At 42.5% G+C, this 17,110-nt stretch overlaps 1 protein-coding gene across 2 annotated transcripts in view; it reads left to right on the forward strand.

The window, feature by feature from the left end:
* The window catches only part of GAK (cyclin G associated kinase), a 2,484,892-nt gene that overhangs the window by 1,823,329 nt on the left and 644,453 nt on the right, over positions 1 to 17,110 (forward strand). For both annotated transcript variants that reach the window (XM_044060934.1, XM_044060933.1), the window contains exon 16: positions 3,984 to 4,178. In XM_044060934.1, coding sequence (XP_043916869.1) covers positions 3,984 to 4,178 — 195 coding nt within the window. The remainder of the gene's footprint in view (positions 1 to 3,983; positions 4,179 to 17,110) is intronic.

Genomic DNA, 17,110 nt, shown 5'->3' on the forward strand with positions numbered 1-17,110 from the left:
CCATAAACACTGTAATGTGCATACTGCTTTACTTCTGTGATGATTGATTTCATTTGAAAGTTTTATTTTGCATTTTACAGCAGAAACTTTAATGGATATCTGCTAAACAAAGCAATGCAGTCTCACAATGAAAATAGACTTGGCATTAAAACTTCTCTGCCACCCGTGGTGGTGGTGCTGCGGTAGCGTTTTCGCCTCACAGTAAGACGTCCGGTTCGATTCTCAGCTAGAGCGTCTTCTGCGTGGAGACATGCGTGAATGGGTGTACCTTCGTTGAAGGTTGTGCGTCAGGGCTGGTAACTCAGCACGTAAAAATCAAGTACCAATCATTAGCAGACCGGAGTTCCGCTGTGGCGACCCCTAACCGGGAAAAGCTGAAAGACACAAACAAATTAAAACTTCTCTGCCCTTGAAACTCTCATTCATTGAAACAGCGTTGAAACCCACATTCAAAGAAAATACATTCTGCCAGTGGCAGATAAAAATTAACTTTGGGCTGTTTTCAAAGTCATAGGCCCCTTGAACATGAAACATACACATGCTCTTTGATACACCTTCTTGATTGTATTAAATTATATTCCTTGTACAATACAGTACAGTTGTTAGAAGGCATTTTAAATTTATTGTTTTGAACATTTTTCCAGTAAACAGTGAAACAAAATGCATGCACCATTAATAACAAAACTGCCCAATTCAGAACATTTCCATCATAAAAAAGTGTACTCAAACTTCTACAGTCCACCAGTATCAGTAAATATGCACACTTTGAAGAAGTAAATGTCATCTAAATAATTCCACATTAAAGAAATCTTTAGCTAATGAAGATGTAGCTGCTAGCAAACAACTTTATATGTCATTGTTTCATCTACAAATAAAGTGCTTGTTGCCCTTGAGGAATAAATTTCCTGTTGCATTAAAAAAATAAGCTATTAATATCGCAATAGGGAATGGATGGCAAACTGATAACAGGTTCATAGTTGCTAGGTATCTTTGCCAAAAAGGACTGCAGCATCCACCCCCTTTACAACACAGTACAGGATCAGCAATGCATCTACCTACTGTGGGAGTAGAACCCATAGCCTTCTGCATCAAAAGCAAGTTGTGCTGTTATCAATGCAAGCAGATTCAGTATAAGCAGCACTAAACTTTTGTTCCCTGCAGCTCTCAACTCCTTGTAAAATCTACCCGGCATTCAGCTGTATCTCTGAACTTTGCAGCACAAGAAATTTGGAAAAAGCCAACATTTATGGGGGGTGGGGGACAAAAGCCCAAAAACCAGGGACACATTTTAAAAATTGCTTGTATAATGTTGGAAAGTTGCTAGAATACAATGCTGTGTTACCACCATACATTTCACTGCCAAGTCTTGAACCCAGAGGACCCTGTGCAAAACAGTCAGAGCAACATACCACTATGCCAAATCTGTTTTGTGAAAGAGAGGAAGACTGAAACTTAAATGGCTATCATTTAGTGAATTAATTTCTCACCATAGCTGTCAACCTCTTAGCACAAAACACCTGAACAAAGCCAGTAACAGGGGAATACAGCCCCCAAACATATTCAGTGAATTCAGTTCTCACCATAGCTCTCAACCTTAGCACAAAAAACCTGGACGAAGCCAGTAATGGGGGAATACAGTCCCAAAAATAGGGACAAATTTCAAATATCCATGTTATAAACGTAGAAAATTGCTAGAATAAAAAGTTTTGTGTTACCATGTACTTTCTGAAGTATATGAAGTCTGAAATTCAAATGCCTGTTATTTTTATTTAACATTTGTTAACCAGGAAAGTCTGACTTGGAACAAAAGCCAATTTTCAGCAGAGCAGGAAGAAACACATTTTCTTTTAAGATGGAAGAACATGCAGACTCCACACCAAAGGCATCCCAACCAAGAATCAAACCTGCAGCTGTCAGGCAACACTGCTACCAGTGCACTACGTCACTACTGAATTTGCATTAGCCAAGATAAAATAAATCATATTATAAAAGGTGAAATGATCTGAAGAAATAATAAAAAGACACTGCTCTGGAATATACTTCCCTTTCAAACACGCAAGCATTTCAGCTCTGCCCGAGTAGAATTCTAAATAGTTGTCACAGCTCACTATAGGCAAAATGGAATGCATTACATTCAGTTCAATTTCTAGCTGCTGATGTAATTTACAATACATTAATTGAAATTAGAGCTATGTAAGAAACAAACTAAGTGAAATTAATCTGTTGCCAGCCCCAACATATTTCTACACAATATGATGTCTATTGTGTTCTGTAGCTCTCTGTTAAAATCCAACTCTGTGTTGCTTAGGGCTTAATTAAAAATATAATGAAATGGAAGATTAGCAAGTCAGAATGACAGTTATCAAATGCAATAAAAAGAAATACTTTTTACTTCAAACAAGGAGTCAGCACTTTACTGAAGATGCAGTCAGTCTAGCTGCAAAATGTTACATTCCGAGTCTTAGTTCATAAAGTCACTATATAACAAAACAGCATAGTTGTGTTTGCTTACTTATTTCTGACATTGTGTTCAAGAAATGCATCATAAGACAAGCAGTTTGCAAGGAAAAATAAACACACAGAAACCACAGATTTTATGAGGAACAGAACAAATATAAGGCAAATATCTGCAATTTTTTTACAAATGGTGGTGGATAGGGAATTCAGACCCTTGCCACCTGCACCCAAGGTACAGGGTTCAAGCCTGAGTGTTCTCTACCCACCACCATGTGTTCTCTCTAGCCACCAGTATATATACACACACACACACACACACAATTACCTGCAGCACCCCAGTAGGTGATCCAGTCTAACGTTCCACAGCAGCTAATCTAGTTGTTTCCCCTGAAAACAAGCTGTTCTGCTGGTTTCTTCCCCCTCCTCAGCTTGCACGTGCTAATGGCTGGTTTCCGGTTTGGCTTTGCGAGAATAGGCTGGAGGCTCCAGCCTGCGGATGATACAGTCCAATTTCCTTAGATGCCTTTCTCCTCTATCCAGACTGCCCAACATAGCAGTCTGGAGTTCTGATTTTTTTTTTTTAATTTTCTTGTACAAGTGGGGGGATATTTTTTTCTTTTGTACAGATGGAGGGATTTTCTTCTTTCTTTTGTACAGGTGGGGGGGGGGGCTGCAGTCAGTCCTGCAGTCCTATAGCATGAGCCGTCCCTGGAGGCAGCATATTTTATATTTTCCTAATTATTGGGATGTTCCCCACTTGACAATCTAGCTCATCCTACCACCTCATTGACCTTTTCTTTTCTCCTTTACTGACTGGTTGTACTACTGCTGTTGGTGACGTGAGTAGAGCAAGAGTGGACCATCATCCCAGGTAGATGAGCATTTTCTAAATTTGTCCACCCTGTATACATGCCTCAGCAACAGCTTCAGGTGGCAACATGCTATGGGCCTATTGTATTAATTGCCGTTTGCACACCTTAGTGAATTATCACCACAATAGCAGTGCTTTCCTAGGAAACCAATAACTTCTTGAGTTCCGTAGTCTTTGTCAGAGAGTTTGAGTGAACATGTATCACTGAAACAAGACACCCTTCCCTTCTCACTGCGAAGGACATGCTGACATTAGCCACTCCCTTTCCATTCCCTTCCGGAGTTGCAGCTGTGACTACATCCCTCTATGCCGTGCAGCTGGCTGTTTTTGATAACTGTGGTTGGGGTAAGAAAAATTCAGTCACATGTCATGTAAACTTTTGCATCTCCACAATACTTGAAGTTTAATTCTTCTGTGAGAACACTGCATTATGGAATGAGACCTTCCATTTATGAGAACCAGATTTATTTGGGAAGATAAAGGCAGGGAGTAAACAGAAATATTAATATCACAATGTTAACTGCAACTTTTTGACAAGCATCCTGTCCAAAGTAGCTTAAATGTGAAATTGTAGGTTTTGATATATTTTTATTAATTCAACTTTAATGTAGCTGAAATAATTTTGCATTGTTTTTTTCTTGGTTCTTTTTCACAGGTACATAGAGTATATGTGTGATATGATGGCAGAAGAGCCCATAATTCCCCACTGCAAGCAAATACTTATTAAGTCTGTTGTCCTAACTCCAGTTCCCCTTTTCAACAAACAGCGTAATGGTTGTCGCCCTTTCTGTGAAGTGTATGTGGGGGATGACAGAGTAGCAACTACGTCACAGGAATATGACAGAATGAGGTAATGCGTTTTTAAAAATTGTCAGTGGCACTCATTTCTTATCAGAATTTTGTTTAAACTTTGAATTTCAAATGTCTTCTTTGGGTTTTAGAAGTGTTGTTTCCTCCTTTTCACTGTTTATCTGTGTTTGCCATGGCTGTTGGGACGTGGTTCTGGAATTAAAATATGTGACATAACAAGTAATCAGCCACAGTGGTTGTTTTATCTGTAATTTTACTGAAAAGTCATTATTTGCTATGTAACATAAAATTAAGTATTAGAAAATAGTTTGTACAGCATGAAGTATTTACAGTCGAGGTTTCTTTTATTAGCAGTTGAGTTAAACAGCTGTCAATGCACATGTTGACTGTATTGATGATAGACTGCAGCAATGTGATAGGAGAGAATTATATAGTATAATGTGCACCCACTGGGTGTAAACAATAAAGTAATTACTTTGGCATGATAGAGATTGCTGTATTAAGAACCAAAAGGAAATAGCTTGTAGGAATACATTTCAGGCGGCATTACGTACATTGGGGAAACAAAAGCCATACTTGAAATTCATGCAGCTGTTGAGCTGGATATGCTTACCTTTAAGGTGTAAAAATAATTCTCAGCTTTGAATGGTATATGGTGATTCATTCTTCCCTTACTCCCTTGCTTCTGAGAAATAGAATTCAGCTGGAATATTCATATAAAAATGTTTATTGAATGTGAATGATTGCACCATCAGTGGAAGAGTGACTTGCAATTCTAAAACATCATGAATTAACTGAGAATTTATAATATAGAGAAAGAGGAAGTCCTTATTACCCAGTCTTGTAACCATCAATGCAGTCTCTTCATGTGTGCTAGCATTCCCTGTAGTCACAGAAACACATTGCAACTTCAAGGTACTGGAATTCACAGTGCTTAAGAAATAGACACTAAGCAGAAAGAGAGAGAATATGAAATGGTGAATGAGAGAGCCTAAATAGTTATTTCGTGACCTCAAAAATAGAAAGTCTGCAACCAAAACTGAAGAGTATTTGATAGTGAATTTTATGCATTTGATTCATCATAGTCAGAAATGAAGCTGCTGTTGGACTCTGCGTTATGAAGGTCATTAACTACAAAGCAAGAAATAGAGGGCAGGAGTATTTAAACCTTTAAAGCTGTAAGTGAATGCATTTTCTTTCTCCATCCTCTGGTGCTTTGTGTCTCCATTGTTTTCTGATAGTCTTCTTCATTATTTTCTTGATTTCTGTCATTAGGGGGGAATCATTATCCAGGAAGCCATTAGAGTTATCTATAGAGTTATTCTCCTGTAGCTTCGCCACTGCAACTTGTACATGTGGACGTCCTACAGTGCAGATGATTTTTGGATGTATGCCTGTGGCACTTTTCAATACCTGCTTTGTAGCATGTATGTGCACTATTTAGTGAATACTCCTCCTTGGCACTAGTGTCAGCCACTCCTACTGTCCCTGACCAGATATTTTTACTGCGCTGGTAACCATTTAATTCTGTGTCATCTCAGTCTGGGGTTTATTTCTATGTGCATCAGAATCAGGGAGGGTGAATATATTTTCTCTGTGTGAACTGATTCATGGAGAAAGTGCATAATGGTTATAGCATCCTTTTTTTTTCCATAGAGAGAACTGATGCATTGAATATGCCCCTTTGGTACACAAAAGATCCACTTGTTTAATGCTGAAGGGATGCCAGTATTGTATAACCAATACCATCTTAGAGGATATAGTTCATTTGTAGAGTGCATATCTGTTTATATCTAGGATTCAGGCTAGGTATATTATCTGCCACGCCTTTCTTTTGAACATTGACTTTCTTTTCTGTTGTGTTGGACAGCATTACCCAGGACCAACACACACAAGTCCATAAGTGATAAATGGGTTATTGCATTCCAGCAGGAGGTGACGTGCTCTGTTATGTTGTTAGTCTTTAAGGGCTATGTACTCTGATCTGTAACATGAAACCGCTTAAACAGCTGTCTTGTTGAACCTTAATATTTGCGTGAACAGTTAAGTATGGTGACATATGTCAAACTTCACAGAAGATAACAGGATCAGCTAAAATGAACATCTGACCAAGAAAAAAAAACTAAAATAAGGGCCTCTCTTGGTGGGTCATTGACTGGCTTCATTTTCTGTATTGGTCACAAATTTGAGGGATGCGTGTGTCTGTTGCTAGTGCCCACATTATCACTATATGAGTGTCCCAACCCATGAGCCTACAAGTTTTCAGCTTTTTGTAGTCTGGTTCTTCTATCCATGAAAAATATCTGTGTTAAACACCTCAAAATATAAGTGTATGTAGAGTGATCAGATAACATTCCATGATCTGGGTCCGTATTCTTTGCACTGCCTCTGGGAAGAGTATAAAGTACACCTTTGCCAAGTACATGCCAGCAGTTCAGCCCTGCAACCTCTAAACATCTGAGGAAGAAACTGTTGGCCTGTCCTTTTATTAGAAGCTGATATCTCCTCGTGGAGATTGGCAAAAGGGCCCCACCACAACTTTAGATCTTGCTTGTACCTTCGTCGCGGAGACCTACAGTCAAAAGGTAAGCTGTAGTCATCTGCCAAGTAAGTTCATATACAGTAATACCCGTAGTCTTTGTAGATGGTGATCTTGCCTTTGGTAAGTGTGAGTTTGAGCTCACGCTTTCCTTCATTACTGCAGAATATGAGTGTCCCAAAGTAGTACATTGCCAGTACCCGTCCTGGCATGCATTCTTGGGTGTAGATTCTTTTTGTCCCAGTGTTGATCAACCAAAGATTAGTCAAGTGACACAGTCTCGGAGCAGGCTGTTTCATCGCCCATCAATTACCATTTGTTTAAAATTAAAAAAAAAAAATCACGACATAGGCAGTCATACATTTATATAAATGAAAACAAACCATATCGACATAATCTTAGTTGCAGGTGTTTTACATCGCAAACCATATTGACATAATTCTAGTTGCAAATATACATCACTTATCTACCCAGTCATTTTCAGTCAGACCTTGCATAGCTCATTCAGATCCTGCCTTATTTTAAACCTCATTCCGCCTTTGTATGTATGTTTCCCACAATTTCCATTTTTTCCTATGTAATTTGTGCCTACCCTTTTCTAAATATCTCAGTTCCAGTTGTTTTACTCTTACTATAGTCACTATGTCTAGTACAGTTTTAGACTTTGATATCCATTTTCTAGTAATTTTTTTTTTTTTTTTTTTGGAAACCACCATAATTAGACTCAGCAAAGCCTTAATATGTCTAAGCAATTACGACTCTGTATCCTAGTTCAGAAAAATGATTTCCCTAATTAACACCAATTTGCTTACCCAGTATCTCTGATAGACTTGTCTGCAGTGAATATTTAAAGTCTGCCAACTCATTACACTCCTAGAAAGTATGTTCTCAGTTCTTTCTTTCCTCCCCGTCACACCTCCAACATTCGCTGCCTACCTGAGGAAAAATTCTCTGGAGATTATTTGTGGTATAAAAATATCTGTAAACATTTCCAAGCAAAAATCCTAAATCTTCTAGATTGTGTTACATATTTGGGAGACAAACTTATCTCTCCCCATGGTTTTTGTGAATTGCTTATCCCGTCTCTCTTCCCATTCTTTTCTAACCTCGTCTGATTGATTCTTATAGTTATCAGGCAATTTTTATATGCTCTACTCATTATGCCTTTTTTAACAGCAGCTTCTCTTCTCGATTCTATTAAAAACACTACTAATGCTGGTTTTTTAGGACCCCTATTTCTTTCTCTTTGCCTGTATTCTGATATCAGTCCTTGATAGGGAAGGCAATCTGTAACCTGCAGTGCAAATAAATTATTCGCATCTTCCCATTCTTTTACTTTTCCCTCTCTAGTTATTTGCTTAGAATACCTTGTTTCGTTTGCCATTTTTCTCCAATAAATTCCAGCCTCCTGTTGCCTATTGTCTGTATCCCTAATTGCAGTCATCCCTGTCAGCCGAAACTTCTTTCTCCATTCCTGTTTTGGCTTAGTTCTTAGAACACTTTCTGCTACTTTATGAATTTAATATTGTGTGTGATTATTGCTGATTTTCTTCATGTTTCACTGTTGCAGTCATCACACTTGGGTTATCTGCCTGCAGGTAGCCCTCAGTCAGCCCAAATACCAGAGAATTAGTATTCCTGCATCGGATGCTGTCGCTCCAGGATTGACGTCGGGTCGTCAGAGGTATAAAAACAGGCAGCCGACGCCATTGCATCAGTCTTCCTTGCTGAGGAGCCCGAAGCAGAAGCAGTTTGCAAGTGCCGGTCGGCTGTTACCTGAATTTTTGTTTACGAATTGAATAATCCTGAAGTCTTCTAAAGCTAAGTACCCCGTTCTGGATCCTTTTTTCTTACTCTAACCGGTGTCAGAAAAAGTTAACAATTGTCTTGCCTGTGGAAAGCAAATACCTCACAGAGATTTTCATTCTTACTGTGTCACCTGTTTAGGCCCAGACCACTACATAACTCGCTGTGGGTATTGTGCCTTTTTAACGCCTGAACCATTTGTTGTTGGGCTCTGTCGCTAAATTCTTTTGCTCTTGATTTCCGTATTCTGAAATGGCTTCGGTAAGCCGTCCAACTACCGATATTCCGAAAAAAAGTAAGGATAAAGACAGACATGGACTGCATAGGTCCAAAGCTGCTGACGATGCTGCCGTTAAGCTAGTCGCCAATCCGCTGGTACTCTGAGGTGCTTTTGCAACCCCTGATGCCCGCTTCAGTGGATTTGCAGGTCTCTACCATGACTCATTCGGAGTCCAGTATGCCACAAGACTCTCCTTCGACTATGGAACCTGTGGATGTCTCTACCTTGGATGGGTCCGGTGTCGCTGTGCATGCACCAGCTTCTGAGGCAGGTCTTTGCTCAACCAATGTTCATCTCTAACCGGCGGTTTCTTTTTTAACCACAACTACAGTTTCTTAGGCCCACAGTACGCACTATGCCTAGATAACTGGTGACCAAAGCGCATGCACCTGCTACCATGCCACAAAAACAAATGCTTAGAATGGTTGAAGACCTTATTATGCTGATTAGGAGAAGTCAGCCTTCCCCTGCTAAGAGAAAGAGATGCCAGTCCCTTACAGCATCTACAGACCAGGAGTCCCATGACTCTGAGATTTCTGATTATGAAGACATGCTCTTATCTGCTTATGAGGATTCAGATGCAGAGGAATTCATTCCTTCTGCCTTCCCTCCAGAGGATTTTTCTTTTGGTGAAACCTTGCATACCTTGAGAGCATTTCCACTGGGAATGCCAAGACTATCCTCAGTCCAAAAAGAGACTCAGAGAATTCCTAGATTTGCCTTAGCACAGGCCTTTAGCAATACCCCCTGTCCTGGATGTTGTTGTTGATGTTTTTTATGGAATCCAGTCGTACTCCTGACACTTTACCTCCTGCCCCTAGGAAACCAGACAGGTACTACAGAGTACCTGACACTCACAAATATCTTTTCAAGAATCCTACTGCTGACCCAGAGATCATTTCCCAGAGGCCTAAAGGTATCAAGGCAACTACAGCCAAGAATCCCACCCCTTCGGACAGGGATTCCAGAGCTTTGGACAGATGGGGTAAGAAAGTATGTACCTTTTCAACTCTTGCTATTAGGGCACTGAATTGTCAGTTTCACATGTTGAAGTACCAGCAACATATTATGGAACTTATTAAACAAAAAGTGGCAATCTTTACAGACTGTGCAGAAAATAAAGAATTGCAGGAGCTTATGCACTCTGCAAGCCAAGTCAGCAAGCATACTTTGCAGTGTGGCTTTGACGCCCTAGAAGCATCGTGCCAGGCAACAGTAACTGGCTCTGTACTGAAAAGACATGCTTGGCTCAAGGAGCAGACCTTGCCAGACCATGTCAAATCAAAGTTACTAGATGCTCCTTTGAACAAAGACTGTTTGTTTGGCACCAAAGCAGAAGTGGTTCTTAAAAAGATGTAAGAAAAAGCTAAATCTGTGCAGACTGTTAAAGAATTCTTACAAGTGCAACCCCCTAGATTCATTAGGCATTGCCCTTCCAAACACTGGTTCTTTCCAGCCCCTTCCAGGCCTTCTCAAACCAGACCCAGTGGAAACAGACCACCCAAACTACAGTCTCAGAGTATGCAGAGATCTAAGCAGTGGAGTGCCCCCAACCCTAAAGCAGAGAGTGGTAAGCCACCTCCTTATGGAAAAAAACTCACAATGACTTCCTTACTCCACCCCCCCCCCCAGCCCTGCCCAGTTGTTTGTGCCCCTAGGAGGAAAACTTGCCCTTCGTGCAAAAAAACTGGATGTCCATCACACAGGACCAGTGGGTCCTCCTCATTGTATCCCAGGGGAAAAATTTTATTTCCATTCACTGCCAACCCCAAGTGGGTTTCCAGACCTTCCTCGAAACCAGTGGGCAGAGGTTCAAAGCCAAGTAGCTTCCTTGCTCAACATCAGAGCTATTCAGCCAGTTCCAGTAGAACAGAGGGGTCGAGCATTCTACTCCAGACTCTTCCTGGTACTCAGGAAAGAGGGCTCTTGGCACCCAATCCTGGATCTTTCTGTTCTCAACACCTTCCTGGTGGTACCAAAATTCAAAATTCTTACCCTGCAACAGCTTCTTCCTATGCTAGCCAAGGATGCCTGTTTGATCACCCTAGACTTAAAAGAAGTCTATCTGCACATCCCCATAAGGGAGTCATGCAGGAAGTATGTACATTTCAGGGCAGGATCTATGCATTATCAGTTCTCTGAACTTCCCTTTGGCTTATCTACTGCATCCCAGAGTTTTCACAAAATGCCTGGCTCCAGCCATTGCATACTGCATGCAGAGAAATATCCAAATTTACCCATACTAGGACGACTGCCTGATTCAGGCGGATATTCAGGAATTGCTGTTGCAGCACCTGACATTTGTGAAACACCTTCTCACTTCCTTGGGGTACACCATCAACGAAAAGAAATCAAAACAGGCACCCAGTCAAAAGATTGTATTCCTGGGAGCAAGCTTGGACACAGCATCCCAGATGGCATTCCTCACTTCAGAAAAACAGGTCGATCTGACAGCCTACTTCAAACAAATGACCACCAGAACCCAGCTATCTGCAAGAAAAATACTGCAGGCCCTAGGGTTCATGGCCTCATGTAAACTGCTAATTCCATATGCAATACTGCATATGAGGAAACTTCAGTGGTACTTAAAAAGTCTTTGGTGCCAACATTCTCAGGACCTAGAAACAGTCATTCCTATCATACTGTGTCTAAAGACAGAGTTCCTTTGGTGGGCAGACGCATGCAACCACAACAAGGGACTGCCCTTTTCTCAACCTCACGCCGCCCAGACCCTAACCACAGACGCATCAGACTGTGCCTGGGGAGCACACATGGAGGTGGATCTCTTTGCCTCCCCCTACAACCACCAGCTCAGCAAATGCTGCACGAGGAATCCTCAGAGCAGGGCCTGGAAATTGGATGCCGTATCTTTTCAGTGGGTAAATCTCTCAATCTATGCCTTTCCCCCTCTGCACCTTCTCTCAAGAGTATTACTCAAGATAAGACAGGACAGACCAAGGACAATTCTGATTGCCCCGGACTGGCCACACCAGCACTGGTACCCACTCCTGTGCAGCCTATCACTGGTGCCACCCTGGCACCTACTCCAGAACCCAACCTCGCTCTCTCAGCAGGAAAGACAGATTTTGCATCCACAACTGCAAACCCTAAATCTTGCAGCCTGGCTTATTCTTGAATTCTCCCCCAGCAACCCTAAGCAAGCAGATGCTGGACGTCATTCTTGAAGCCAGAAGACCCAGTACAAGAAAATCCTATGCTAAGTGGAAAAGGTTCTGCTCCTGGATTCAATCTAAAGGAGAGGACACAACTCTGCCTTCCCTGCCTCTAATCCTGGATTACTTAGCAGATCTGTTCCACAAAGGTCCGTCCTTCTCCATTAAAATACATGCCTCAGCCATTTCGGTTCATTAAAACACTGAGCCACCTCTCTTCTCGCACCGTCTTATCAGACAGTTCCTGAGAGGGGCAAACAACTTAAAGCCACTAAGGAGAGCACCCACCCCTGCTTGGGACCTTAACTTTGTACTGGAAAGCTCACGCTTCCCCCCTTTGAACACCTCCTGTGTCAGCTGAATTATAATTCCTCTCTTGGAAAACAGCTTTGCTTCTGGCCATCACTTCAGCTAGAAGAGTGTCTGAGCTACAAGCACTGATGGCTGTGGAACTCTTCATTGTTTTCCATGCTGACAGGGTTTCCCTCAGGACTAACCCTTCCTTTATGCCTAAAGTGGTGTCCAGTGTGGCCCTCAACCAATTCATCCATTTGCCAACTTTCTTCCCTAAGCCTCAAAATAAAGGGGAATGGATCCTGCACTCCTTGGACGTGCACAGGTAGCTCAGATTCTACTTTGATAGGACTAAGCCCTTTAGAAAATCTGACCAGTTACTAGTCAGCTTTGTAACCGGGGCAGAGGGCAAGGCCATTTCAAAACGATTTCAAAATGGATAGCACACTGCATCCATTTCTGCTACAAGCTCCATGGGAAACCAACCCCTCTGGGGGTCAGAACACATTCCACTAGGGCAACATCTACCTCTACAGCATTTCTCAGGGGAGTCCCTACGAGGGACGTCCTGGAAGCTGCTACCTGGAGTTCTGTACACACATTCACCAAGCATTACCACCTGCCTATCTTTTCCAAATCCAGGGCAGGTTTTGCAATAGCAGTCCTGCAAGGCATACTAGCCAGCCCTAACTCTTTTTGACTGCCTTCACCCTTCAGCTTTGGGAATCCACCCAAGTGTGATGACTGCAGCAGTAAAACACGAAGAACATAGTACAGTTGTGTACACTTACCATAAATGTAGATGTTCGAGTGTATTCACTGTTGCAGTCCTGGTTTCCCTCCCTCCAGCCAGCTGATGTTCTTCATCTCACATTGCTGCAGTCCTTGCATATGGGTAGTCCGCTGTCCTCGGTCGGCCCGAATACCAAAGTATTAGGCTGACGTCGGTCAAGGTGCTTAAAACTGACATCAGGACGTCAGGGTACAAAAGCGCATGACCGACGTCATATCCTCAGTCTTTTTTGCTGCATGGTCCGATGCAGAAGCAGCGTTGCAAGTGCCGTTCGGCGTTCTGAAATTTTTCGAGTTCGGAGTTTCAGACCGAATCCAACTTGGCTAAGTACCCCGTTGGGGAATATTTTGGTTTTTTCTTGCCTCAGTGTATTACCGGATGTCAGAAAAAGTGAATAATTGTATTTCTTGTGGGAAACAGATACCGCATAGGGATTACCATTCTTTGTGCATTCCTTGTTTGGGGCCTGAGCACGACGTAGTCGGGTGTCGCTTTTGTGCTAGGTTTAATAAGCGCACTATTAAGCGAAGGTTAGATTGTGCTAGGTTGGTCTTCGGTAAGGGGTGCAATTATAATATGCCGTCGGATACTCCGACGCCCGCTTCCACGAAGAAGCGCAAAGACAAAGCGGTTAAACCCAGGCATGATGAGTCGTCCGTTCCGGACGCCGGTTCTTTAGAGGCTTCAGTGGAACCGGTGGTTCCGATGGAGGCTTCTCTGGAGTCTCAGGGGGAGACTTTAATTTTGCAGGATGTGGCCTCTCAAGAGGCAGGTCAGGCTGAAAGGACTTCTCTGATTCACGGAAAAGGCTTAGGGAATTTTTGTTTTTACCTCAACATAGGCCCTTAGCTATACCCCCTGTTCTGGATGTTGTGCAAGATGTATTTTCAGAGGCTTCACTTAATCCTGATTCTCTGCCCCCTGCGCCTGTTAAACCGGATAGGTATTACAGGGTGCCTGAGGCTCATAAATATCTCTATAAGAGTCCTAGGGCGGACCCAGAAACTGTTAGTCAGGGACCTAAGGGTGTCAAGGCCTCTGTTGTTAAGAATCCGGTTCCTCTAGATAAAGAGGCCAGAGCTTTGGATAGATGGGGAAAGAAGGTCTATACATCTTCTACCTTAGCTATGAGGGCTTTGAATTGCCAGTTTCATATGTTGAAATATCAAAATGTTCTTCTTTCGCAATTGAAATCTAAGGTGGATGCTCTGGCAGAAGGCATTGACTGTAAAGAATTACAAGATTTGGTGCATGTCTCTGAACAGGTGGGTAAGCATTCTTTGCAGTGTGGTTTTGATGCTTTGCAGGCCTCTTCACTGGTTCAGTTCTTCGCAGGCACGCCTGGCTTAAGGATCAGAATTTATCTGACCATGTTAAGACAAGGATTTTGGATGCTCCTTTGCAGTCTGAAGTGTTGTTTGGTCCACCTGTGGAGTCAGTCTTGAAGAAATTGGAAGACAAGGCTAAGTCTATGCAGACTGTTAAAATTTTTTTGCAAGTTCAGCCTCCAATTGGCCTGCTAAGGGGTGGACGTATCCTTCTTCTGATTCTCAGTCTAGGGGTAGATCTAGACATGGTAGGGGCAGAGCTCAGAGTTCCTTCAGACCTAGAACATGGAGTTCACCTGCACAGTCTTCGAGTGAGGGCAGGGGCCAGTCCTTTCGTAAACAGGCCCAATGACCTACTTTTTCAGCTGCCAGAGCCTTCATGCCTGGCAGCACCTTTGGGAGGACGGTTGGCACTCTTCAAAGAAAATTGGATTTTAATTACCCAAGACAAATGGGTATTGGATATCATACACCGAGGTTACAAGTTTTATTTCCATACCTTACCTCCTTTCAAAGGCATGCCAGACGTTCCTCCTCAGCAAAGACTAGAGGCTCACAAACAGATTTCTCTACTACTTCAAATAGGAGCTATACAACCGGTCCCTCTGCCAGAAGTGGGCCTAGGATTTTATTCTCGCCTGTTTCTAGTACCAAAGAAAGGGAACACGTGGAGACCAATTTTGGATTTATCTATCCTCAACACATATCTGGACATTCCCAAGTTCAAAATGTTGACGTTACAACAGCTTCTACCTCTACTGGGCAAAGATCACTGGATGGTGACTCTGGATCTCAAGGAGGCTTACCTTCATGTTCCTATCAGGCCCTGTTGCAGGAAGTATCTGCGTTTTCGGGCTGGGACTTTTCATTATCAGTTCTCTGCATTGCCCTTTGGCTTATCTACTGTGCCCAGAGTGTTCACAAAGGTTCTGGCTCCAGTGGTAGCTTTCTTCAGGCTAAGAGGAATACAAATATATCCTTATTTGGACGATTGCCTGATTCTGGCTCAAGGAAAGGACGAACTTCTTCATCATTTACAGTATGTGATGGCAGTGTTAAGATGCCTAGGGTATTCTGTGAACGAAATAAAGTCCAGTCTAGTACCCTCTCAGGACATGTGCTTTCTGGGTGTGAGACTGAATACAGCATCCCAGATGGCCTTTTTGACCCCGGACAAACAAAAGAATCTTTCTCTTTACTTCCACCAGTTGTCTCGTCAGTCCAGGCTGACTGCAAGGACAGTCCTTCAAGCCTTGGGGTTCATGGCATCTTGTATTCTGGTACTTCCCAATGCCAAACTGCATATGAGGAAGCTACAATGGTATCTCAAAGTGTATGGACGCAACACTGCCAAGATTTGGACACTGTCATTCAGATAATACCTTGCATTCAAAAGGAATTTTTGTGGTGGGCTCAGGAATGTCACCTAAACAAGGGACTCTCTGTGACCCGACCAGAGGCGAGTCAGATTCTAACGACAGATGCCTCAGACAAAGCTTGGGGAGCTCATCTAAATGGAAAATGGGTACAAGACACGTGGCCTGCCAGACTTCAACATTTACATATCAACTTGAAGGAGATGTTAGCAGTCCAATTTGCATTGATAGCTTTCAAGGATTTACTTCTTCCAGGGCAGGTGTTGATTCAAACAGACAACGCAACTGTCATGTGGTACATCAACAAGCAAGGGGACACATTCTTATCCTCTATGCAGACAAGCAATGATTTTGTGGGAGACTGCTCTCAGTTTACAGCTACATCTTCAGGCAAGGTTTCTGCCAGGAGCACAGAACTCCTTAGCAGATGTGTTGAGCAGACAAATTATGGATCCCCACGAGTGGAAATTGGATCCTCATGTATTTCAAAAATTGACAGTGTTATGGGGAACTCCAGACATAGATCTGTTCGCTTCTCCACTAAATTACCAGCTGCCAAAGTTTTGCACAAAAAGGTTTCATCCCACAGCTTGGAAAGTGGATGCTCTCTCATTCAATTGGAGCAATCTTCACGTGTATGCCTTTCCACCACTGCCTCTCCTCCCAGAGGTACTCCTGAAGGTCAGACAGGACAAGCCAACCATGATTCTAATAGCTCCGGATTGGCCTCGACAGCACTGGTACCCATTACTGAAAAGTCTGGTACGGTTGCCTCCATGGCCTTTGCCTTCGATTCCACACCTGCTGTCTCAGGAGAACAGTCATTTACTCAATGTCAAACTTCACTCTCTACATCTAACAGCCTGGCATATTCTGTTTTAAACCCTGGAGGGTCTCAGCTTCCACAACAAGTTTTGAATGTTATTTTGGAGGCCAGAAGGCCTAGTACAAGGAAAGTTTACGCAGATAAATGGAGGAGATTTTTAATTTGGAGCACAGCAAGGGACTTTGATGTTTCTAAACCTAATTTAAGTGTTGCTCTTCAATACCTTACTGAGTTATTGGACAAAGGTTTGTCCTTCTCCTCTATAAAGGTTCATGCTGCAGCAATTTCGGCTCACTATGACTGTGACCCGCCATTACTTTCTTATCCTTTGTTTAAGCAATTCCTTAGAGGGGCAAAGAATATAAGACCCCCACGTAGAGCTCCTACTCCTGCTTGGGATCTCAATTTTGTGTTGGAGAAACTCACTCTACAACCTTTTGAGCCTGCAGCAACTGCTGAGTTGAAATATTTATCATGGAAGACTGCTTTTTTGTTGGCCATTACCTCTGAGAGAAGGGTTTCTGAATTACAGGCCCTTATGGCGGTTGAGCCTTTCT

Source organism: Protopterus annectens, chromosome 2.part0 (genome assembly GCF_019279795.1).
Source record: "Protopterus annectens isolate FY-2018-M chromosome 2.part0, PAN1.0, whole genome shotgun sequence".
NCBI classification, from domain to species: Eukaryota; Metazoa; Chordata; order Ceratodontiformes; family Protopteridae; genus Protopterus; species Protopterus annectens.